The sequence below is a fragment of the Notamacropus eugenii genome, chromosome 5, assembly GCF_028372415.1.
Source record: "Notamacropus eugenii isolate mMacEug1 chromosome 5, mMacEug1.pri_v2, whole genome shotgun sequence".
Taxonomy (NCBI): Eukaryota; Metazoa; Chordata; class Mammalia; order Diprotodontia; family Macropodidae; genus Notamacropus; species Notamacropus eugenii.
The window spans coordinates 226,705,483-226,732,031 of NC_092876.1; the positions used below are offsets into that span (position 1 = coordinate 226,705,483).

General features: G+C 35.8%; 1 protein-coding gene across 1 annotated transcript in view; it reads right to left on the reverse strand.

The window, feature by feature from the left end:
• SCN1A (sodium voltage-gated channel alpha subunit 1) overlaps positions 1–26,549 on the reverse strand; it is a 202,877-nt gene that overhangs the window by 53,538 nt on the left and 122,790 nt on the right. The window contains exon 18 of the mRNA XM_072612201.1: positions 17,060–17,542. Coding sequence (XP_072468302.1) covers positions 17,060–17,542 — 483 coding nt within the window. The remainder of the gene's footprint in view (positions 1–17,059; positions 17,543–26,549) is intronic.

Genomic DNA, 26,549 nt, shown 5'->3' on the forward strand with positions numbered 1-26,549 from the left:
AAGCACAGGGGAAGCTCAAATCCCCGATCAGCTAAGATGAGGTCTGCAGTAATAATGGCAGAACAGTCTGTATATCCACTACACACAGATATCCTCCCTGCCTGCCAATCAGCACCAGTCTCTGAACTTTGATCTATACACCAGGCTTGTAGCAGCAATACTTCCTGATAGCTGGTCACTCTTGATCCAGATAAGTATATTATAAAAACACACTGGATGAGTCTCAGTGCCCCCTTCCAATATTGCCATTATCTCTGATTGTCTTTCTTGTTGTAAATATTCTCCCTCAATAAAGCTTGGCTTGGTTTACTTTCTCTCTGCTGACTCTTTGTTCTGGCTTAGGCTCCATCCTTCCTTGTACAGCATTTTGGAATTCCAAATCTCACCTGCTGCATTGGGGCACATGCTCATGGTAGGTAGATAGAGATTTGGTAATGTATACAGAACTTAAAAGCAGGACCACATAAAGAAAATTAATAATATTAATAATAGCAATATGACAACATTCTTTAAAAATATGTATTTGAAAATGCCAAAAAAAAAAGATATGAATCTTTTCAGAACAGGGAAAATATTGCCAAGTCCCTCCTACTATCTTTGCTGATGATGGCAAAATAGATAAGTGTAGAATTTAAGTGTTACGAATAAGTTATGCTAGATCTTCTTGGGGATGCTCTTTAGATTAGGCTGACTTTTCCCAGAGAAAAGAGGACTGTTACCAATACATTTGTATCCTTTAAAACTTGGAACATCAGAATGTAAGCTGATAGAGGCAAAGGATCTACATGGACAAAAATATACTTGTTTTCCGTCAGGGATGGAGGCGATAGATTTCAAGTGCAAAAAGAGACCCGCGTTTTTAGATATTGCTAATGTGAGAATTTGTTTTGTCAGACTACGTAGATATATGTATTAAAGTTTCTGCTTTTTGTGTTTCTTTAAATGTTTATTTTGCTTAATACTGCCATGGCTAGTAAATGTAAGAGGTGGTGTTTTAACCTAGGTCTCTCACAACCCCAAATCTAGAACTCTTTCCATTATATGTATCTAATCTGAAGTTTGTATTTTCTAATATATTTTCTCTCATTCTCCCCTGTGCCCAAAATACCACTGAAATCATCAAGTGACTTGGTTAGGAGAATTTTGTCAAATATTCACAGAATTTCTCTGCTTCTTCATCCTTTACAACAGAGGTTGACATATAAACTAAAATTATCTTTACAATGGTCTCTTTGCTTACACATATGACATATATTACACATATTGCATATATACATGTACATATAGGAAGATGTTCCACCACCCATTGGAATTATGCTTATGATTGCCTTCAGTTGCATTAGAAAACCAACTTCACTGACCACTTTCCTCTTTCCAAGGAGATCTTGTAAGCCATCCTTCCATTTAGTTACAACCTTGTTATGTTATCTTGTTTCATATATTAAGAGAATGCTAATGTTGACAATTCAGTTCTTTTAATTAATTCCAACTCATTGGTCATTGGACAAAATCTTACTTTTAGAGTAATAAAAGTTATACAAATTTTCATCAATGGTTAGAACTCATGATTCTTAGCATCCTCTACCTCCATTTCTGCCGTTGCCATTGTTATTGAAGAATTACAGAGATGGAGCCTAAAATTTGTCTTTGTTTTCATGGCTTGTCATGAAATCAAAGCCAAAGAACAGTCAAAGAATTCAATACCCAAAAGCTGGCATATTGAGGTTGATCCTTTCCACTTCAATTATCTTTCAGACAGCTGACTTGGTCTGTTATTAGGGCTGTCACTTGAGTTTGACTTGAAAGCAGAACTTGTTCCCTGGTGGCAAACTAAATTTGCAGATTGTAACTGGAAAAAAACCTATGACTCGGTGTAAAGGACCACTTCTTATTTCTATTGTTACAAGTCAGTTTTGATATAAGATATAAAGATGGAGAATTTCCAAAACGTTAGGAAAAAAACTAATATGAAAAATTACTTTCTGGGAGACATTTACATGGGATATACTTACAGAAATGGGCAGAACTGTTCATCTGAAGGGACTAAACAGGAAAGCCAATCTTTCTTTATGTAAATTCAACATATATTATTAAGTGCTGACTGGGCTATAGGTTCAGTCCCTATCCGTATTCCTCACTGCATACAAAGCTTCACGCTAGGCCAGAAGGAGATCCAAAACTTAGTTAATGTAGTTAATTTATAATCTATGCTTTCATGGTGCTGACAATTTAGTAAGGACTAAAGCACAAACACAGATAATTGGCATATACAATATCACCCAACATGTGCAGTAGAGCATTACAAATCAGTGTTTTGTGAGACCTTAAAGCAGGAACCTGCCACAGTCAGCTCTTAGAAAATGGCATTTGGTCAAAGAAGACAGTGATTTTAGACACCCCTTCTCCCCCAAGGGTCTTTGGTCTTTGGCTGGGCATTAAGAGGAAAGCCTGCTCTGTGGAAGAGCTAAAAGATGGAATACTTGAGCAGGGATTATATTCCTATAGTAATTTTAGGTACATATATAAATATACATGTACGTACATATGTACGTACATGTGTATATATTACACACACACATAATCGTATATATATGTATGTATATATACATACATATATATATATATATACATATATATAAATATATATAATTTCATCCTCACACCAATCCTTAGAGATAGAGGCTTTATTCTTACTTTACAAATGTGGAATCTGAGGCTCAGAGATGAGTGACTTTCCCAGGCTTACACAGCTAGTGCTTGTCTGGGGTAGGATTTGAACACAGATCTTCTTGAAGCCAAGACCTGTAATCTATCTATGATCCCTCTCAGTATGGCTCCCAGCATTTAGATAGAAAGGAGTCTGAACCTTGGTGATAGTTCTTCAGAAAGAACTATTATGTATTTATTTTTAACTTTCTTTTACATTTTTTTTCAAATCCTGAATTCCCCCTCTCCCACCAGCCCCTCCCCTCCTCACTGAGCAGGCAAACAATATGATATCATTATAATTTTAGTAATAGTTGAGATAGTCTAATACTCTTCAGATATGACAATAGTATTGGCTATATGCAACATCCAGAGAAAACACTTTCTGAGGCAAATCAGAGATAGAACAGAACTGATTAAGAGATTCGGACAGTAATACAACTACTGGTTTCTATTCAATGATGAAGGAATATTTAATTTCTTTTGTACATAGATCTTTATCTGAACTGAGCGAATGTGAGAAGAAATCTATCCATTCTCAAAACAACTGAGCAAGTTACTGGTCAGATTTCAGATTAATTTAGGTTAGAATCCCAAGGAATCTCAGAGTCACCTTGTATCTAAAGTTTCAAGGCAAATATATGGGTTAATTCTGTTTCATTCTTACTGGATTGAGCAATAATACTTCAGAAAAGGAGGACAGCTCCATCTCACTGGAGGTTGGTTCCCTCTCTCTCCATTTCTCAGGTTTTAGAAAACAGAATCAGAATAGAATTAAAAAAAAAAAATTGAGCAAATGTAATCAAGGATTCAAATTAGTCAGATGAGTTTTCATGGCTTCCCAAAAATTGAACCCACATCTATCTGATCTCATTTCCTCTACAGTCAGGAAGACCCTAGTTCAAATCCAGCTTCAGATAACTACTAGCCATATCATCTTGGCCAAGTCACTCAACTTCTGTTTTGCTTTCATCAACTAGAAAATGGGTTTTAATAATAGAATCTACCTCCCACAGTTGTTGTGAGAACAAAGTGAGATAATATTTGTACAGTGCTTTGCAAGCCTTGAACTGCCATATATAAGTGCTAGCTAATATCATACTGCTGAAAGTAAATCCTTCCATTCATGCAGATAAGTCTTCCCAAAGTCTCAAAAACTGGGCTATTAAAAAAATAAAACAACCTTGTTAATCTTATTTGGACCTCTTTTTTTTTTCACTTAGCATAGAAGGTCCATATTTCTGTGTCCTTCGAGAAATAATGTTGCATGCTCAGAGTGGAAGAAAGATTCCTAAGAGAAAGAAAACTATGGGTGTTATAAATAGCACTATTGCATTCCTCTCCTTTAGAGGACTGGAATTTAGAATATCTGGAAGGGACCAAGCTGCATCAATTGATTCAGTGGCTTTTATTCATAAAACAAAGAAAATAAGAGATAGTAAGAGAAATTTTCATTTCAAAATACAATTATATCTGCTTGCAATTATGTTTTTAAGTTGCATTTGTGCAGATAGGAGAAAAAATACTTATTTTCAAATAAATTCCCTTGTCAATTGAAATGCCTGGACTTTCTAGATTAAAAAAACAATTTAGAATCAGAAAAAAGAGAGTGGAGATCACTTGAAGAATGTTGGAAATAAAAAGTAAGATTCTCTTATAGATCAAATTCTTTCAAAGGGCATTTAGTAGTAGAGTGGTTAGGAGAAAGGAGACAATATGGTACTTCACATTTATATTCTATCTTGCTCTGAACTATCCATGATGACTCTTTTTGACTTGGCTTCCTTAAAGCCCCATTTAAAATTCCATCTTTTACTTGGAAGCTTTGCCCAGTATCTTAATTCCAATGCCTTCTCTCTGTTAACAATTTCTTTTTTCTGTGTATAGCTTGCTTTGTATATATTTATTTGCATGTTGTCTTCCCCATTAGATTGCAAGCTCCTTGGGGGAAGGGACAATCTATCTTTTGCCTTAAAAAAAAATTCTTAGTACAGTTCTTAGCACAATGCCTGGAACATAGTGGACACTTAATAAATGTTTATTGATGATTGATTACCCAAGATGTGAAAATAACTTAGGACTGACTGAAGGTAGAGAAATTTAAAGATAACCACAAAACCCATTGTTTTGAGAACGGGCTGATCATAGGTAAAGATAATAGAAAGGTGCATTATTTGTACTTAGGCTCTTTTGTTTTTCTAAAATTTGTTCCATATGTATTAGAAAGTGAAATTAACTAATTTATGTTTAGACAGAAATACTAAACTTTTAGTTATACCTGAAGAGATCAGAAACAGTGAACCAAAACTATTAGTAACCAAGCTCTTTTATTGAGCTGAAATAAAATTGTCACTAAAAGTTTTACTTTTTTTGAATTTAGTCAGTTTTTTCCTATATATAATTTCATTGACTTAAACTTCCTGTCAGTTTGATGAAATAGTTTTTTAATTCACCTGTTTTCAACAATTACAACAAAAAAAGTATTTTCACTGTTTTGGTGATCTTTAGTTAAGATTTATATTAACTGCGGAAAAGTCCTAGCTGACAATTCCCAGGTGGGCTGACCCATTTGAAAATAGACAAGTATTTGCATATGGCCCTTAGCACTACTGTACAAATCTTTGTGACAGACTGATTTAATGTGTAAACTTTCAGAAAGCAGCAGTTGCATCTATGGACTATACTTGGCTTCATACCCTGCGGACAGTCAACAAATATTCAATGACAATAACTGGTGCTGTCATCACTGAATCATTGAATTATTCCCCTTGAATAAATTTATTTATATTTGACAATGAAAAATAAAAGTTGTCTACTCTAGTAGATAATTTTAACCTCAAGGTGGATGCAAGATAATTTCACTCACCAATAGTCAAAAAGCAAAATTAAGCCATTTTTCCTATCCTCTGAATTGGCTCATATACTTTTATTCTAAAGCCAATGTTTTGACTAGGCTTGGTAGTATGTTCATGAAATTCCTCCTGCAAGACTGATGCTGGAGGGATTGCTTTAACTCGTGAATTCAGGGCTGCAACGAACAAGCTGATTCAGTTTCTGTACTATATCTGGGCCCAATATGGTGAGACCCTAGTATGCCAGGCTGCCTAAGGAAGGAGGAATCAGTCCAGGATCAAAAGTGAGCAGGTAAAAGCTCCCATGTTGCATCAGTGTGGTCAGGAATTTGGTCTATGTTCACGATAGGAAGACGGGTGTTTTTTTTGTTTTTTGTTTTTTTGTTTTTTTATTATGTCCTTGCCTGGAATGCTGGAATGTTCTGGGGAGATCTGGCCATGAGTGGCCACTGCACTACTAGCTTAGATAAGTCCAATTTTAAAACTATGAATTAAACTAAAAACATAATAAGAAATAAAATAAATTAAAATGGACATAAGATTGAGAAATTTAAAGAGTTCTGAAATGTCTCAGTATTTATTCATGATATGGTTTCAAGTTGGTTTAAAACATTAACAAAAAAGTTAAACATATCATTATAGGAATACCTTAAAGCTTTGCATGCTCTCATATAAAAATGTATTGATACTTGCATATTATGAATTAATGAGGTTCACTGAAGTTTATAAAACATTAATATTAATTTTTATTATGTCCAATGCAAACCAGCAAATATTTCATTCTAGGTCATATGTATACATATTAAAAATTAAAATTCAATTCTATGAGAAATTGTCAGTAAGATTACAATAAAATATCAAAAGAAAGGAATTAGTCAGATTTACATTTCTACAGAGCCTTTAATCTAATAAACTGAAGTATTACTGACTCACTAATCTAAAGATCATCCCTATGACAACAACAAACAACATCTATCAAGTTTTTTTTTATTCCAGGTTAATTTCAGTATATTACTGATATTTAGTAAGTAATATACATATTCAGTTCATTTGGGTGGGGTGATGTGGTCTGGAGGGGTTATTTCACTGCTATAAGGAACTTTCAGGATGGTGATTTCTTTCACTGATGCAGATTGGCAAATTGTCAATAATTTACATTCTTAGAGAGTTGCCTGGGTCACAGAGAAGTTAAATATCCTGATGGTCACACAGTATGTGTGAGAGGGAGAACTAAAACCCAAGACTTCCTGACCCTAATGCCAAATTAACTGTTTATTTTATTCACTTCAGAATCCAGAATTAATCATGAATTTGCCTGGGAGAAAATTCTAATCCAAGACATTTATATAAGGGTCTCCTTGGTAAATGGATAAACTCTTTACCCTAGAGTAACAGAGAGTAACTTATGATCATAGGTTCAGAGACCTAGAGTTGGAAGGGAACTGAGAAGCTGCTTTCCACTCTTATTACTCTTGGCCTAAAGGGGCCAAGGTCTCCCGGTGCATCCTGGGTCATCTCCAGTCATCCTGATGAATATCTGGTCACTGGATCCAGATGGTTCTGGAGGAGGAGTGAGACTGGTGACCTGCACAGCCCTTCCTCACTCAAAACAAAGTCAAGTGCAAGTCCTGTCATCATTGTTCTGATGGCATGGTCTTCTTCACAATGAAGGATGAACATAGCAACAACAACTCTTGTCCAGTGGTTGTGGCTTCCTTATTGTTGTCCTTTGTGTCCCAATTAGAGTTCACCCAAGTTAAGTTCTCCCCTACAATATTCTTTCAGTCTTCAGTGAAGCTTCCTTGTGAGCATGTGGTTCAAAGCTAACCAGCACGTACTACTTATTTTTTGCATTGGTTCTATTTCCACTCTGTGCCTGCAAGCCTCCATGATCTAAGTCCCATCCCAACATATAACTTGATCACATAATATGTTCTTGTCATCTGTCCTACCACCAATTCCCCTTTATCTCTGGGACCAATGACCCTTTGATTGAATATATCCTATCTTCATACTGGGAATTAATTTAATTTTGGGTCTGACCCTGGGAAAGAGTTGTTCCAGTTGTTGGTCAGAGGTTAGATCCCAGATTTAGCCTCATTCTATCCAGATATCCCACCAGGAACCTAATCAGCATGAACACCTTATCATCTGCCCTAATGCTGTCTACATACTTCAAAATCTCCATTCCTGCTTCAGGTTTTTCTATCTTTTCCTTGCAGAATACTGTCAACATTAACAGTGCTACTAGGAAGGGCGTGGCAATCTCTTGCTCTAGGACTCTTCTCAGAATTCCTGTGATTAGGAGTTTGGGCCTGGGATCCTTTCCCTAGCCACGATTCCCATTTCCTTCATATTCATCCATAGTAGCCAATCCCTCCTAGATCCCCAGCCAACTCTCTTTCCTCCATCCCTTTTTCAATGGGGAGGTAACATAGTGTTATGGAAAATATATTAACTAATATACAACTCCCAGTTGGGAGATCTGGGTTCAAATTCTGTCTCTGATGCTTGTTATTTACATGACCTTGGGTGAGTCAACTTCCATAGGCCTTAGTTTTCTCATGTGTAAAATGACTTCTGGCATTCATTTCAACTTAAGCCTTTGATTTCTCTGCAGCCCTTATTCTATTGTTGACAAACTACCTTTCATATTAGACCTCTTCCTCTCATGTTCCTTTCATCTTGCAATCATAAAAATGTGGGTTGTCTAAGAAGAGAACACTATTTTCTCCAGTATTATATAGGCCTTATTTCATCATAATGGGCCAGAAGGAAAAGGAGGGAGTAGATATTCTTTCTGTCTTTCCTTGACATTTCCAGGCTTTCCTCTACCACCTTCAATCAATAACCTTTCCTTCTTTGAGCTTCACTTGATCCAGTTATAGTATCCAATCTAGATTTATGGGGTAACTAGGTGGTAGAGTGGATAGAATACTGGGCCTGGAGTCAGGAAGACTCATATTCCGGAGTTCAAATCTAGTCTCAGACACTTCCTAGCTGTGTGATCCTGGGAAAGTCACTTAATCCTGTTTGCCTCAGTTATCCATCTGCAAAATGAACCAGAGAAAGAAATGACAAAGCACTCCAGTATCTTTACCAAGAAAACCTCAGATGGAATCACAAGGAGTCACACATGCCTGAAAAAAGACTCAACAACAGAAATCTAGTTGGGCCATTTTTCCTTCTTTCTCAAGTAGTTAAGTACCAGGTTCACAGTTTTCCTCTCCATACCAATGGAGATTTCTGTTGACACACTGATATCTCTCTAAATACCCTTGTTTCTCAGTTCTCCAAGCTTCTCAACTCTTATGATCTTAATTCTACCTCAGCCCCAAACAGGGATGATCAGACCATGGACATATCATTACTCACAAATGTTCTTCTGTTACAATCTATAACTGTAATTCCTCTGTCTGATCAAAATTTCTGTCCTTCAAATTCTCTCTGGAACTTACCCTCCAAAATCCTAACCATTTGGTTGAACAAGTTCAAATACTGCATTCCCCCTCTTGTCTCACTGTTCTATTGCAGTTCATCCCTTACTAAACTCCAGACCTGAATTATTCCCACAATCTTCCTTCTATACATTTCTATGTACTCATGCTGCCAGGGGAAGTTATACAATTGTGTTGAGTTAATCCACTTCTGAATTTGTTATCCATTTTCATATGGGCACTTGCCACTGCATATCCTTTTACACTTTCTTGAATGACTTCATATAACCCCACCTACAGCATCTGTTCGAAACCTGTTCTTTTCTTCTCAAGCTATCTTTACTACCCCTCCTGTCTTCACCTTTCCCTTCTTCCTTCTCAGTAGAGGATATTGAAAAAGAAATGAGGTCCTAACAACTTCCTTCTCAATTCCATACATCTATTCACCCAAATACTATCCTCATTCTCTTCTTTGCTCTGCTTTTTAATATCAAAGTCACTACCCTAAGAAGGAGAGGGGTAACCTAAAATGTTCCCTATGTCTGCCTTATTTCTTTTTAAAAACAGTATTTGATTTTATTAGTCAAGATCCACCTTCATGCCATCCCCTTCAGTTGAGAACACAAGAAAAACAAAATCCATTATAAACCTGAATAGTCAATAAAAAAAAACCAAAACAATTCCATATTGATCATGTCCAAAAATTGCTTGTATCATTCTGCAGTCTGAGACTTTTATCAGGAAGGGTAACATGTAGTTTTCTGTAATTGTGGTTAGTCATTACATTGATAAGTGCTCATCACAATAGTATTTCATCCTGTTTATATACCATGACTTGTTCATCCATTCCCCAATTTAGGGGCACCCCCTCAGTTTCCCCTTCTCTGCCACCTCAAAAAGAGCTATAAATATTTTTATAGCTCCTTGGAGTTTGTTTCGCTTTATCTACCCTCTCTAATTCTCCTTTCCTTCCTTTTCCACTTTCTCTGTTGAGTAAAATGTATTTCTACACCCAACACTCTCTCTCTCTCTCTCTCTCTCTCTCTCTCTCTCTCTCTCTCTCTCTCTCCCATCCCCCTTGCTATTCTTTCTCCTTTCTTGGTATATGTCCCAGTTCTTCTTTACCCTGGGATACTACCTCTGTGAACAGGCCCCTTTTTCACTTCACTCTGGATCAGTGACCCAGAACTCTAAAATGAGCAATAAAGCTGCCAAGTTGGCACCTGTCCCCATCATGGTGCCTGTTATGACTCTAATGGAGCCCTAGTTAGGTATGGGACCTCCTTTTGTGCTAGTGCAAGAGTGCTCAGCATGTACCCTGTCCTCAGTGTCAAACTGGGTCAGGCAAATGACTCACTGTGACTTTTTCTGGATTTACCCATCTGGATTTGGTCTGGTACATTATGTAGATCTGCTTGGAGAAGTTTGGGTTCAGCAGTGCTCCCTAACACTCTGACTTCTTGACTCTGCCTCTACCTTATGTGCTTTAAATAACTTCATATCTATATAAATGTAATATTATTACTGAACTGGGTGTCTCTTTGTATATAAGGGTATCCTATCAATCAGTCAGCTAACATTTGTTAAGCACTGTGTTAAATGCTAAAGATACAAAGAAAAGCAAATTAGTGCCTGATCTCAAGGAGTTCAAAAATCTAATGGGGAAGAGATAAAATGTAAATCACAAAATGCAAATTACATAACATAAGATCTATTTACAGGATAAATTAGGGATAATCTCATAGAAAAATTAAGGAAAACTAAAAAAGGCTTCTCCCAGAGAGACTTTCACTGTTAACAGGCATGACATGGATGAAGATCCACCAAAGGAATCATAGAAAGATCAGTCACATAGATAGGAGGGGAACCAGGAGGAAGCAGCATGATGAAAAAAGAGAGAAGGGATTATCAAGGAGGAGAGAGTAATTGATGCTGTCAAAGACTGAAGATGAGGATGAAAGGATGAGGATTGAAAGCAGATTTTATATTTGGCAATTAAGAGATCTTTAGTAACTTTGGAGAAAGCAGTTTCAGTTGAATAATGAAATCAGAAACAGATTGAAGAGAATTGAGAAAAGAGAGAGGGGGGGGGGGAAGGAAGTGGAAGCATCCATTGTAGATAGCTTTCTCAAGGAATTTAACCACAACAAGGAGGAGAGATATAGGACTATAGATTGTGGAGAAGGATGGATCAAGTGAGGGTTTTTCAAGGATGTAGGAGTCATGATCATGTTTATAAGAAACAGAAAAGCAATTGGTACACAGGAAGCAATTAAATATTAGTGAGAGAATAGGGATGATAGAGGGAACAATTTTCTGGAGAAGATGGGTTTGAATAGGATCAGTTGGGTTTGCTTTGGCAAGGAAAAAGACCACCTCTTTATGTGAATAGGAATTTAGGAAGATATAATAGCAGAAGTCATCTGAGTGATATGAGATGAGGAACTGGGAAGAAGAGGGAGCTTTTAGTGAATGCCCTCAATTTCAGTAAAATTGATCTTAATTTTTCTCAGCACTCCTTCTGGTAGAGCTATTTTAATTATCTTTGCATGGAGTTTACATCAAAGAATATTGAAATTCTGCTGAGGGAGAAAAGGAAAGGGCTCAGGAAAAGTGGAATAAGTTGCTTTGGGAAACACTCCAGCACTTCTTATTACTGACCCATGATGCTACTAAATTCCATTTTAGGGTTTGGAGACAGGGCATTTTTTTGTGTAGAGGATTATCTTAGTGGAAATTCTACCCTGTAGCAGTAGAGTTCTCATCAGCTGATAATGATGATGTGTTAAGAGAAAGGACTTTAAGGATCATGTAGCCCAACTCTGCCATTTTACAGATGAGGAAACTGAATGACTGCTCAAAGTCATGTTGATAATAAAGGGAAAAGGTGAGATTTGAACCTAGGTTCTCCAATGCCAATTCTCAAGTCCTTTCTTCTATGACATACAGCCATATCACTTTTTCAGTTAAGGTTTCAATTTGGTCACAACTACTTTTGTCTTCTAGTTTTGAAACAACTATATAGCTATGTAAGTTTAAGATAATAGTTATTTTTGTTGCTATTAGCACACTTTTATTATTGTTAGTTTTGTTTCTTCAGCAGTATTAGACACATAATAAATAAAATAAATAATTATTGGGTTGATAAAACTCTTACCCTTTGTTGATTAAAATCACCAGTAAGTATATATATATATATATATATATATATATATATATATATATATATATATATATATAAATATAAAGTAATTAACATGTTAGACAAAATAAAAACCCATTTCACATTCTTTCATTTATGATATTATATGGCTACAAAAATACTCATTGGTAATAATGAGATTTTTGAGGAAAAGTTGACTTAGCGCATCAATTTTTGTAAAGTTCTAACAATCTACTGTTTCATCTGTATCTATCTACTTTTTAATTTATTTGTTAATTTATCTATTTGTAATGGTAATTTAAATGGGAAGATCTTTCCCATGCATTAATAGGTCCATGTGATCTGCCTGGGTCACACGGGAGTCTGAGTCACATGGAGCCTGTGGTGGGAGGAGTTTGCTGAACAAGTGGAACAGGAAAGGGTGGAGCAAGAAATGAGTCAGGGCAGTCAGAGCTGGAAAAGAGAGCGCAGGTAGCAGCTCCAGTGAATGAGAGAGCTTGTTTGTGATTTGTTTAAGGAGGTTGGTTTGTGGGAAGCCTATGGTAGTGCCTCCAGCATTGTTGTTGTGTATTGGTTTCTTTATGGCTATGATGGATTTGATTTTCTGGTGTTTGAATAAATGTTTTGATTCTGTCTCCCATGAGGAGAGTCTGTTGTATTTTGAGATTCAGAACTGTGCTAGCATATTCATAGCTGCCACAGGTGCTGTGAATACAGCATTGGGGCTACACTATTTAACTAAAAAATAAATGGCTCTTTTATAAGCATTTGTAATTTACCTCTCCTACTATTCTCTTACCTATTGAACACAAATACAAAAATATCATCATAAATATACATAGTACAGCAAAACAAATTCAATCATGCCCAAAAATATGTCTCTCTGCATTTTAAGTTCATCATCTCTGGCAAAAGTCAACAACTCTTGACCCAGCAATAGCACTTCTAGGTGTGTATCCCAAAGAGGTCATAAAAATGGGAGAAGGACTGACATGTACAAAAATATTTATAGCAGCTCTTTTTGTGGTATCCAAGAATTGGAAATTGAGGGGAAGCCCATCAATTGGGGAATAGCTGAACAAGTTGTAATGGAATACTGTTGTGCTATAAGGAATGATGAGCAGGTTGACTTCAGAAAAATCTGGAAAGACTTACATGATTTGATGCTGAGTGAAGTAAGTAAAACCAGGAGATCACTGTGCACAGTAGCATCAAGCAATGACTAATTTTGACAGACTTAGCTTTTCTCATCAATTCAAGGATCTAAGACAACTCCAAAAGATTCATGATGGAAAATGTTATCCACATCCAGAAAAAGAACTATGGAGTCTGAATGCAATCAAAACATACTATTTGCTCTCTCTCTTTCTCTCTCTCTCTGTCTCTCTCTCATTTTGTTTTGTTTCTGTTTCATAGTTCCTCCCATTGGCTCTAATTCTTCTTTACAACATGTCTAATGTGAAAATATGCTAAATATGAATGTGTATGTAAAGCCTATATCAGAATGCATGATTTCTTGGAGAAGGGGAGAGGAGGAAGAGGGGGAAAATTTAGAACTCAAAAATCTTACGAAAGTGAACGCTGAAAACTAAAAATAAATTAAAAAAAACAAAAAAGTTAACCACTCACTGTTAAACAACAGCAACAAAATTTTGCAATAATGCCGCGATTAAGCTATGAATGCACATATTATGTACTTTATTATCTACCCAGAGGCAGCTATGTTGCTTAAAAGATAGACTGGACTTGGAGTCTGGAAGACCTAAGTTACAATCCTAACTCAGGAACATTATCTGAGAGACCCTTTTCAAATCACAAATGCTGTTGACCTTCCTTTCTTCATTTCTATAAAATGGGAACAACAATTGATGCTTCATATGATTCATATAAATCAGAAGGTTGATACATTATATCAAAATATATGTAATATATGTAAATTTGTAAACTTTATAATATGTATGTTATTTATTATTATTTCTAGATATATCTCAAATTCACTCTTTCAACAAATTTTAAAAAAGTTCTTATTAAGATTTTACTGTGTCAAGATACTGTGCTAGGCATTAAAAATAATGGTTTGCATGGTGCCTAGCATACATTGGGTACTTAATAAATGCTTACTGATTAATTGATTGTGAAGCAATCGCTCCCTGCTCACAAAGAGCTTCATGCTAATGGGAAACAAGGACATTGTTCTGCAGACGGAAGTAACTTCATTTCTCTTTCTCTTTGTTGCCTTTGATTGATTAGTCAGTTGTAGAGTCAGAGAAACATAATAAAATTCAATAATAATAGTAGTAGTAGCTCACAGTTGCAATGTATGAATGCTTTACATATATTACCTTATTTGGTTCTCTCAGCAAGCTTCTGAAGTAGGAGCTATTGTTATCTATATTTCACACAAGGTGAAAATGAGGCCCAGAGTTCAGTGATTTGACCAAGGTCACACAGCTGGTCTGACGTAAAATTTTAGTTCAAGTTTTCCTGCCTCCAACCAAAATCAGTGTTCTTTTCACTAAACCAATCTGCCTCAAAAAGATAGAATAAGATTGAATTTCCAAGAAGTCACTGATCAAATTCTCCCCTATGCCAAACATATATGTCATAAGTAACCTCAAGGTATTACAAATATTTACATTAGCCACCTGGTGTGACTAAATAAAATTTCAGTATATTATGTAGTGGGGTATAATATTTTTTCATAGAAATTTAAGTTCCCTGAGAGTACAATTTGCTCCAATTTTATCTTTGTATTATTAGAATAATGCCATGCACACATTGTGAACTTAATTCAATATTTGTTGAATTTTATATAACAATTTGCAACATAATTGTCATAACATTGGCAAGAATAAAGATATAGGATTACTAACAAAAAAAGAAATTAAGAAGAGTTATTTTAATTGCCAGTATTAATGACAACATACTCATCATTCCAAGTATGGATTCATGATTATCACTGGAGTGGATACCTGATCCTATGAGTTTGGTCTGCATTCTTTTTCTTTAAGAGTATGACCTCCAAGTTCTGGGTATTTATCTGCACATCTTTTCATTTTTGGGGGACAACCACTAATGCGCAGAAGGAAAGAGACAGCAATAATATATATTGAGACAGAACCAAAGCCCAGAGAGACAATGTTGTGTGGGGAAAATACTGAGAGAGAGAAAAAGATATAGAGACAGTGGAACAGAGACAGAGACAGAGACAGAAAGATAGAGAAAGAAAAAAGAGACACACACAGAGAGACAGAAAGAGCTAACAGAGAGGGATTCACCTTCTTTTCTTAGATCTTACATAAATCTTCCTGATGCCTTTTCTTTGTCCTGAATGTAGCAAAAGTGGACAATCTCTGGAGACATAACCTTTCTTATCCCTCTGAGACAAGCCATTAGAACGTGATTGATTGACAAGAATAGGCACCCAGAAAAATTAGGATGATGATGACTTTGGTTTTAGAAAGATGCATACAATAAGAATTTATGGGGGAAAATCTATTTGACTGAAAGAAATTTTTTTCCTCAAGATGGTACTGAAATTTTCCAGAAATAATACAAAAATTTGACTATGAATAGATAGACTTGTTTGTTCAAGTAGGTAGTCATATTTTAGAGAGATCAGTGGTCCTTTAGTCCTGATCTATTCAAAAGAATACAGTATCTGGAGTAGCTCATATCTAAAAGTGTAGAAAAAAAATCCTTGTTGTGGCTGCATTTGGGGTATTTGTACTGGAATACAGTATTTTTTTTTTAAAGAAAACTTAACCAAGTAACATTCAGTACCTATCAGCATTCATCAAATATTAATAATGACTAAAGAGTCAGACAAGCAACCAGACCATGAAAAATGTCACCACATTTATTTTAGTAGAAGTCCCTACCCAATTTTGAAGTGAAGCATAATTCAAAGCATATTAGCTCCCATTGTGAAGTGGCAAGGTCCATGGCAAGGTCATTTATGGGGAAAGGGGTGAGTATAAGAAGATGCACAGATTATCTGGAAACCTTAAAGATGATTGCCTAAACATTTGTTGTTGCCCTGTCCAGCACATGAGGATTCAAAGTAAGGAGATATGTTAAAGTTACTACAGTATTTTTCCCTTACCTTCCCCCTTGCAGAATCCTCAATGACCTAACAATTGTTGGGAGGGAGCTGGGATAGCAGTTCCCATCCATTTACTGATTTTGCCTAATTAAGAATGATTCCAAAAGGACTGAAAAATAAAACAAAAATGTAGCTTCCTCACAACAAAATGCAGAATTGCCTCATGTGTATAATGTGCAAATAATGGGAATATCATATTTTTACTTTAGCTTTTGTGAATGTCTATTAAATGCTAATACATTTATGACTAAATTTTAGAACACATGGAAAACCTTTTGCAAATAAGTCCCCTGGATAGGTCTTTGCCTCACTTCCCCTATATACTGCTCAGCAAGGTCCTCATTATATACATACTATGAGGGAAGCTAGCCCTTTTTTGGGCCATGCCACACAGACTGAGCAGTAAATACATTCTAAACATGCTATCCAATATCACGTTAGTTCCATGATTCTAATTAGGTCACTGTCATCTTGATCTGAAAAACATATATTATTCTGTATTAGGTGACCAATAAAAAATGGGTATCATTTGACACCTACACATAACTATATTTGATTTTTAATTGTCCTTTTGGGTAAACAATGATAAAATTTAAACCATACATTATGCTGTTTGGTATGGGAAAACACAACCACTGCCCCATTTTTTAATTTTTTGCTACTGTTTCCATGCACTTTTCACTGATATAAAATGACAAAGATTGATACAGAGCTATCTTCCATCAACATTTCTCATCATGGATACATATTACATTATGTAGGTATATGTGTCTATAGCTACCCAGATAAGACTTACCTCTTTGCTTTCTTCCAGATCTGATTCGCTACTGAAGTCTTCTGTGTTTAAATTTTCAAAGTCAGATTCTCCAACAGCAATTGGCACTGTTACCGTGAGGCTGGGGTTGTTTATGAATGACATGTAATCACTTTCATCAATTATATATTTTTCTACACTGCTGCCTGTCCCAATTCCACTTGTAGTCCCATTGGCATCTTTCAGATAATCAAGATCTTTCCCTGCTTCTGTAGTGTGATTGGACATGCAGCTATCTTTCTTGTTGTTCAGATCATCAAGTGGTTTGATTTCATCTAAAACCTTCTGCTTTCTGACAAAAGCCTGCTGAATGAATTCATATATTTTCCTTTTCACATAAGCTACTCCTCGATGCATTCGATCCACAGCAATCTGGAGGTTGTTCATTTCATTATCATCATCTGTAGCAGCAAGGTTGTCTGCACTAAATGAGCTCAGTAGTAAGGCCAGAAACAGGTTCAGTACCTTTAAAGGATTGCAAATACATAAATTACAACTCTTCAGGTTAAAGAAAATATATTAGGACTATATGTTCTAAAAAATGAGGCACATAAATACCTCACATTTTAAGAGTGCTTAAAAATTTACAAGTGTTTCACAACAACCTTGTAAAGTGAGTAGTGCAAAATGTTGTCATATCAATTTTATAGACAAGAAAACTGAGCTTTAGAGAGATTAATTGACATTTTCATACTCACACAGTTAGGAAAATCATAAGAAGAAACTGAATTTTTTTCTAGTATATAACACTTTGCCCCATTAGACTCAACAATTGAACCAGATGCATCATAATCTAGTGGAAAGAGCATTCAGTTGGGTATTAGAAGCCCTGACTCCAAACAGCTTGTGAGATTAGTGAAATTAGGGTTTGTGAAATTAGTTCTGACTCCAAATAATTTGTGAGACCTTTGATACTTTGATGGATCTGTGATATGCCTGATTTTATTACTCTAGTACAGACGGCAAGTGATCCACACTTGTAATTTTTTTAACTGATTTTTTTTTTCTTTCGTGGACCTGTGATTTAATCTGGTTAAGGAATTTCTGGTGAAGAACTTTCTTCTACCAATGCAGAAAAGTCAAGGCTAATATGTTCCAGTACTTTTTTTTAAATCTAATTTTTTTTCTTTTTGAAATCTTTCTGTTTCTAGATGTACTGAATTCTGGGTGTCCTTAAAATTGTCTTGCCTTTAACACCTGTTTATTCTGCATATATTTGGAGTTGCTTTTCCTGACTTCATCTTCTTAAAGGCTTTTTTGACTTCCTTACTTCTTAAGGGTTAAATAAGGAGTTTCTGGAGTCTAAACTTGGTGATTTCATTGTCATTGATGATAAGTATAGATTGGTATAGAATCAATAAACAAATCTATTCCTTTTTATTTCAGTTTGGAATCCTATTCCAGTTTCACTTACTTATTTATACTCCCAGGATGTTAAAAATTATCATAAATTATACTGCATTGGACCATTATTACAGAGCAGACTGTTGCCCAAAATTATGTAACAACATTGATCCACTAGAATTTAAAACAAAAATTTTCATAGATGTTACCATATCTAATCATCTTCAAGCTAAATAGAATAAAAAGCTTCCAAAATAGAGGTCTACCAAAAGAAGTCACAGTTGTGTGGGTAGAGGATGAAGTTTTCCCATGGTTTTGTCCTGGTATTGACCAAGGATGTTCTTAGTGAGTCTACAGAGGATGAACTTACATCCTAACATTTTTTATCTAACTATAGAAACAATAATTTTATCCATCTGTACCACAATCTATAGAATGGCAAACATGAAAGAATAAGACAGAATAGTGATTTATCCCAGGACCCTCTATCTGAACTCTATCACATAAGATAAGATGGAGATGATAATAATAACTTAAATTTGCATAATGCTGTAAGGTTTATAAAATGCTTTGGGGCAGCTAGGTAGTGCAGTGGATAGAGCACCAGTGCAGGAAACAGGAAGTCCTGAGTTCTCACCTCAGACACTTGACACTCACTAGCTGTATGATCTTGGGCAAGTCACTTAACCCCAACTGCCTCATCCTGGGTTATCTCCAGTCATCCTGATGAATATCTGGTCACTGGATTCAGATGGCTCTGGAGGAGAAGTGAGGCTGGTGACCTGCACAGACCTTCCTCACTCAAAACAAAGTCAAGTGCAAGTCATGTCATTATTTCTCTGATGACATGGTCTTCTTTGGCAACAAAGGATGAACACATGACATAAAATGCTTTCCTCAAAGCAACAGGTGATGGATGTAATGTAAATTTTGGGCTTTGAAGGGACCTTGTAATGACTCCAGCAGCATCCTCAAGGCACTAATAGAAGAAGGCCCTAGGGAAGTTCAAAAACCTTGGGATCATGCTGTAAGATTAAGACCAGCAGTAACTGTCCCAAATCTCTTTTTCATCTACTAGGGAGTTGCTAGCATGAATTGGCATCAGTTCCTAGTTTCAGATTTCTCATTCGTTTTTTATCAATGCATGGTCCAGCTGGACCTAGATAAGCATACTGTAAAAACTGACCTCATCTGAGAAGAGTATCTCACTCTTTCCAGGGCCCCAGCAGGGCTAATCCAATGCCACCTGAGGCTCCAGAAGGCTGAATCTATTTACACCACTTGCTTTACTGTCATGTTGTATGCTCCATGTTTCCTTATATTCAATCTTTGTATGTTAAGCCTTCCTAATTCTTCATTAAAACAGTCCTAAAAGGCCACCTAGTGAAACCCATATTTGAACCTAAAAAGCAGTTTTTCAGCCTTTATTGAAGGACTCCCATTGAGGAAGAAACTCTCTTATTTCCCAAGGAAATTCATTTTGGGTAATTAATTTTTGTAGGAAGTTTTTTTTTTTTTCCAGACATCAAGCCAAAACCTTTTTTTCTTTTCAACTTCCATCCATTTTTCTTAAATCTACCCTCTGGGACTAATCAGATCAGTTCTGATTTGTTCTTTCCATGACAGCCTTTCAAATACTTCAAGTACTTAAACACAGCTATCATGTCTTCCTCATTCCATCAAACCATTCTCATTTGGCAATAACTCAATCAAAGTCATTCACCATTTTGGGTACTCTCCTCTAAATGCTTTCCAACTTATTCATGTCCTTCCTAAACTGTCAGTTAGGCAACAAGCACTCACTTAGCATTTGCTATGTTTCAGGCACTGTGATAAGGACTGGGAATTCAAAGAAAGAAAGAAAAAAACAATTCCTTCACTCAAAGAGTTTACATTCCACCATGAACATAGTTAAATGCATGCAATAAAATTAGAGAGTAGGTGGAAGTTTATCACAGTGAGGAAGGCACCAGGCACTGGCTGGGATTAATTTTGTTTTGTGTCTTGAACGAAGCCAGAGGAACAAAGACATAGAAGGAAGGAGGAAGAAAACTTCAGCCAATGGGGACAACCAATGCCAAGACACTGAGATGGAGGATGGAGTATTATGCGAGAGAATCAGCAAACACACCAATGTAGTTTGATGGTAGAGTGTATGAAAGGAAGTAAAATATAAGAAGACTGAAAATGTAGGAAGAGTCATGTTGTGAAGAACCATAAATGTAGAATCAAGTTTATATTTGATCATAGAAGTAACTGGGGAGATACTTGTTGAATAGTTGGTAGTTTATTTAGAAGGCAGCATGGAATTATAGATAGAATAATGGACTTGGAGTCAGGAAGATCTGGTTTCAATTCTTGTTTCAGACACTTGGAAGCTATATGAAGTAGGCATGTAACTTACTGTCTGTGTGCCTCGGTTTTTTTATATGTAAAATGAATGTTGGACTAACAGGTCTCAAATATTCCTTTTGTATCTAAATGTATGACTATGGGGGAGGCTTAACATGGTCAAATCTATACTTTAGAAGAGTCACTCTGGCAGATGCATAGATGTTGGAACACAGTTAGAATAGACTTAAGGTAGGGTTAACAATTTGAAGGTTATTGTAATAGTCCAGGTTGCAGGTGATACGGGCCTGTGAGAGGGTGGTTACTGTTTGAGTAGAGAGAAGGAGACATAAGCAAGACAAATTGTGAAGGTACAAATCACAAACCTCTGAGATCCCAGAATATAACACAATATTCAGTACCCTAAGAAAGTCACAAAAGGACATTAGCAGACACAAACATAGCCTATATATTCCCTCTAGAAGCACACAGAGTCCAGACCTAAAATGAAGTACAAAGTTAGGAGGTAAGGTGGAAGAATGAACAAAGAAAAAAAAGACTTCCACCATAAAAAGCAATTATGGTTACAGGTGCACTTAAGATAAACAGAAGAAAAGAATGATTCCAAACAATCAAAATCCCAAGAGAAAACATATCTTGAGCATGTTAACTCGAATTGCTAGAAGAAACAAAACAGGAATTTTTAAATAAGTTTTTATAAATGAAATGAGAACACTAGATGAAAAAAGTATAAAAGAAGTAGGAGCCATGGAAGAAAAATTGAAAATAGAATTAGAAATGTCAAAAAAGCATAAAATCTTACCCGAGTTCTTTGTGAAATAGGGTCAAATAGAAGTTAATGATTTCATGAGACAATAAGAAATATTGAAACAAAATGAAAAGACTGGAAAAAAAGAATAAAAGGGAAGATGTAGTAAACCAGGTCAAAACAAAACATACTCTTTTCAAGAAAGCATAAATGAAAACCACTTAGATCTCTTAGAATCAGAGGAACTGGAAAGTTAGGGTACTTGTAAGGGGCATAAATATGTATGTTGAAGTCACCTCTTATGCGAGCAAGAGTTGTGGTGGATAAAAATGCTGTGATCCAGTCCCTGAACTCATTGAGGAAGGAAGGAGAATATTCTTGGGTGGGTGAAGGAGGTTGGGAGTAGGGAGGCATAGATAGATGATGGTCACCAGATTATATCATACATTTGAAGAGTGTGAACCTTAATGGAAGAGAAGTTTCTGAGTGATACAGGGAGGCTGGTGGTATAATGGAGGGCAAGGAGCATTCTGATTTTTCCAACATAGTCAGTGTGAGGATACATGAGGCAAATTGTAGTCACTAATGGAAAGGATGGTGAAGGAAGATGAATCATCAAGAGGGAACCAAGACTCAGTGAATACCAGAAAACAGAAGGAGTGAGAAAGCAAGAGATTTAATATCAAAGGCAGCTTGTTAATTATGGAGCAAGAGATCCAGAGGGCACAGTGGAGGGGATGGGAAGATCTGAGGCAGAAATGGATGGTCTTAAGGGAAGAGATGGTTAGGGATAGACAATTGGATTTGTACATCAGTTGCCATGCTTTCAGAATCAGTGGAATAGGGAGAGTATAAGAGAATGGGAGCATGCTAGCCATTAAAGAATGAGTCTAGGAAAAAAAAAATGGTTCAGCAGCTATCCACTGAGGGAGCAGATGATTAGACAGTTCAAGATAGTGATATTGTGTCCAATAAGACTTTAAAAGGCTAGGCTCACAGTAGGTAAGATCTGATGGAGTTATGGCCAGGAAAGTAAAAAACTGAGCACAATAATCCAGATTGTTCTGACCAGGACAGAGTATATGATGGTGTAATTATCACTCTCTTTTAAAAAAACACTATATTTGTTTTTAAAACAGTTTAAAATTGCATTAGTTTTTAAAATTTATATTGAGCTCACAGAGCCTCAAAAACCTCTAGATTACTTTTCATATGAACTGAAAATCCTATTTCTTCTTAATCTTGTACTTGTGAAAATATTTCATGCTAAAATTTGATTTTAAATTATTCTCTATTAAATTCACTTTATTAGACCTGCCTCTATGTTAGCTAGCTCTGTAAACACTGTGTAATTTGCAGATCAGACAAGCATGCCATCAATGCCTTTGTCCTAGTTATTAATAAAAAATGCTAAGCAGCATAAGGCCATGCATAGATCTTTGGGGTACTCCACTGGAGACCTCTTTCCAGGTTGACATCAAGTGTTAATGATAACCCTTTTGCTGTTTAACCAGTTCCTAATCTACATAATTACTTTATTGTTAAACCTACATATCTGTTTATTCTCTATAAAAATATCACAATTCATCAAATTCTTTCCTAAAATCTAGGTAAATTTTATTTATAACATTTTCCTGATCTACCAGTCTAGCAACCTTGCCCAAAAAATAAATGAGGTTAGTCTGGCATGGCCTGATTTCATTAAGCAACTCTGGTTCTTTGTGACTATTTTCTCTTCTAGATAACCACAAATGATCTCTTTAAGAAAAACAAAGAATTCGTCTAAGAATTTTGTCAGGAATCTCAATCAAATACACTGGTCCATAGTTTGCAAACTCCATTCTCTTCTCTTTTTTAAAGATTAGGACAACGTTTTTAATCCTATGATCTCAATACTATTCTCTCTGATTTTTCTATAATCATGGGAAACAATAACAGCCACCAATTCTTTTTGCACCTAAAGATGTATCTAATAACTTGAGTTCATTAATGGAGATAGAAGCTTTCTGACTATTTTCCATTTTATTTTTGGCACAGATCATTCTTCTGCATGATCCTTTCTTCAAACCTTTCCACAGAAACAAACAAAAGAGTTGAATGCTTTGCCTTCTCTCTCTGTCTCTCTCTCTCTCTCTGTGTCTCTCTCTGTGTCTCTCTGTGTCTCTCTCTGTCTCTCTCTCTCAATTTTGTTTTTTATAATCAATCTTACCAGCCCAAGTGGCTTTGATCCTCCTTTCCCTCCCCCAATAAAACAACATAAAACCATTGTTTTCTTAGCTTCTTTAGACTCAGTTTTTTCTGAATGTTAGTACTCCTAAACTATTTTTACACTACCATAACAATACACACTTTTGCATTCATTCATTAATCCCCTTTCCTCTATCTTTTGTATGTGTCTTTTGAGATATAAGCTGATTGGTGAATGAACTCCTTATTCATACATAGCAGTGTTTAGACAACCCCGCCCCCCCTTTTCTTCCATGTCATAATCGTCTCTTTATATTTTCAGAATGTCATTCTTGAGAATATCTCATCCCTCTTAGGCTTATTTCCCCTGGAGGATTTCTATCTATGGGATCATTTCTATCCTCTATCTGAATCCTTTGGAATCTCTCAGCAGCTAGGTGGTACAGCAGGTAGAGTTTTGGGCCTGGAGTTGGGAAGACTTGAGTTTAAATTGGCCTCATAATTGCTAGTGGTGTGACCCTGAGCACTACTTATCCTCTTTTTGATGCAATTTTCTCATTAATAAAATGGCTTAATTTGTGAGGGGCAAATGAGTTATTTGTAAGGTGCTTTGACACATATAAATGTTATATAAATGTTAGCTGTCATTATTATTATTAGGGTTCCTGTCAAAACGTTTGGGCTTTTCTCTCCTATATCAGAAATTCTAAAATGGTATGGCTGGCCATTTCCCCACAATATTCTTATATATTTTTTTCACCCTAGTAACCAGTTGTTCTTTGTTGGAAAGAAAACTGTAGATCTAGAATAGAATTTCCCTTTGTTGATTCAAATACCTCTTTAAGATGAAAATATCATTCTAATTCAAGAAATTATCGGGTGCTCTTTTGGCAGAGAATGCTTATTTCTATTAATGTCACTCTAATTTTACTAATGAGGAACCTGAGACAAGTGAAGTGGCTTGACTAAGATTACTAAGATAACTAGTAAGTATCAGAGCTAGAACATGATCTAATCTCTTGACTGCAGTCCCAGCAATCTTTTCATATCACCACTTTGCCTCTGTTCTTGCTAGATTTTAGGTCGAATTGTTTTCCCTTGTGTTGTCTTTTGAGACTCATTTTCCCTCCACTTTTTTACTCCTTTGCAAGATAATTTCCCACTCAATCTTCTGCAGTTCTTCTTTGAAATGTCTTGCAAATAAGCTTTCATTTTAAACTGGTTTTGTCTTCTGTTGTGTCTCTTTAGTAAAGAGATTCAAATGATTGCTGGCTAAGGCACTTTCTTTGCTCTTTTAGATTCTTTGACATGGCAACTGGTTTGTATCAACTAAGTTTTTCTAACAAATGTATGATCTTATCACTAATCAATTCACTAGACTCTCCCTGGCTAGTTTCCTCAGCTGCCAAATAAGAGCATTGAACAAAATGACCTTCAATTTTTTTTTTTTCAAAATGTAAGCTCATAAGATTCTATGGGGAAAAATATATGTATATTATATATATATATGCATATATATGTGTGTATGTATACATCATGTATATGCGTACACACATCATATAGCTTAAAATTGCTATTAAAGCTTAAAGCTATACTAAGTCTGTTGGGACACTCTATATATACATATAACAATAAACCCAGGAAATAATAAAGTTTACAATTATGGCTAAAAACAACTACAAACTTTGTTTTGTGTTATTTAAAAATTATGATTAGAAAAATGCTAAGAATAACTTAGGAATTCAATCTGAAATTAATGTTGAGACATTTAGACTAATTTTCCCAATTTTCTAAGTTTTTCTAAACTGCTTTGTTGTCTGTCAATTTCAGCTAAAATGGCTACTTACAAAAAGAATTTCATTATTAGTATTTTTATGAGCTTTGGGTATGGTAATGTATGCTCTTCCTCTTCAATTTATTGTATATTATATAATTTTGTTTGATAAACAGAAAAAATCCAAATTCACATTAGAGGGTTGGAAAAGATTGATCATTTACTCCATTAGCATACTCTCTGTTTGCATTAAAAGTCTTCTTTTGTTTTGACTTATAGCTAGAGCACTCAGTAACCTAGAACTGTCTAATATATCTGCCATATGACATTTTTGGCAAGTAGATATTGGGGGCAGGTTGGGCAGGAAGTGCTAATAACAGTGTATGCATATATACAATATCTCCAGTTCCTAGACCTATATTGGCAAAGAAGTAAAGGCATCCATTCCCTGATTTTAATGTTCTTAGGTTTGGCTCCTGATGATGAGAAGAGATTGTAATTAGCAATTTTGGTGTCTAGGGCAATCCATTTGTGGTGAGAGTATAAAACTTGGGGGTGAATTTTTTTGCAGGGGGCTGTTAGGGTGGAGAAAATCACATAGTAACTACTTTGGGTCATGGCCTGGGAAAGTAAAAGTGCTGTTTGACCACTTTACAATTTAGCTTTTCCCCAGTTCTGCTTCCAGTATATAACCAACGCTCTGCTCCCAAGCCTGGACTGGAGGAGGCAGTATAGTGCAGTGAAAGGGCTTTGGATTTGGAATAGGAGATCCTGTGCTTGAATTCCAGTTCTGCTATTATCTTTGGCCTCGGGCAAGTCCTTTCAGTTTTCTGGGTTTCTATTTCATTGATTGTAAAACAGGAGGTTGGTTTCAGTGACTTCTAAGCTGTCTTCTAGGATATCCTAAGGCGAAAGCAGGGGACAGATTGCTACAAGGTTGTAGAGCATTAAAATGTAATTGGATATTATTATACTAACCTATTTTACTATAGCAGGAAGGTGAAAGAACCCTGACCTAAATTTTTTCCCACGAGCATCCAAAAATTACTTTTAAAATGCTCACTATT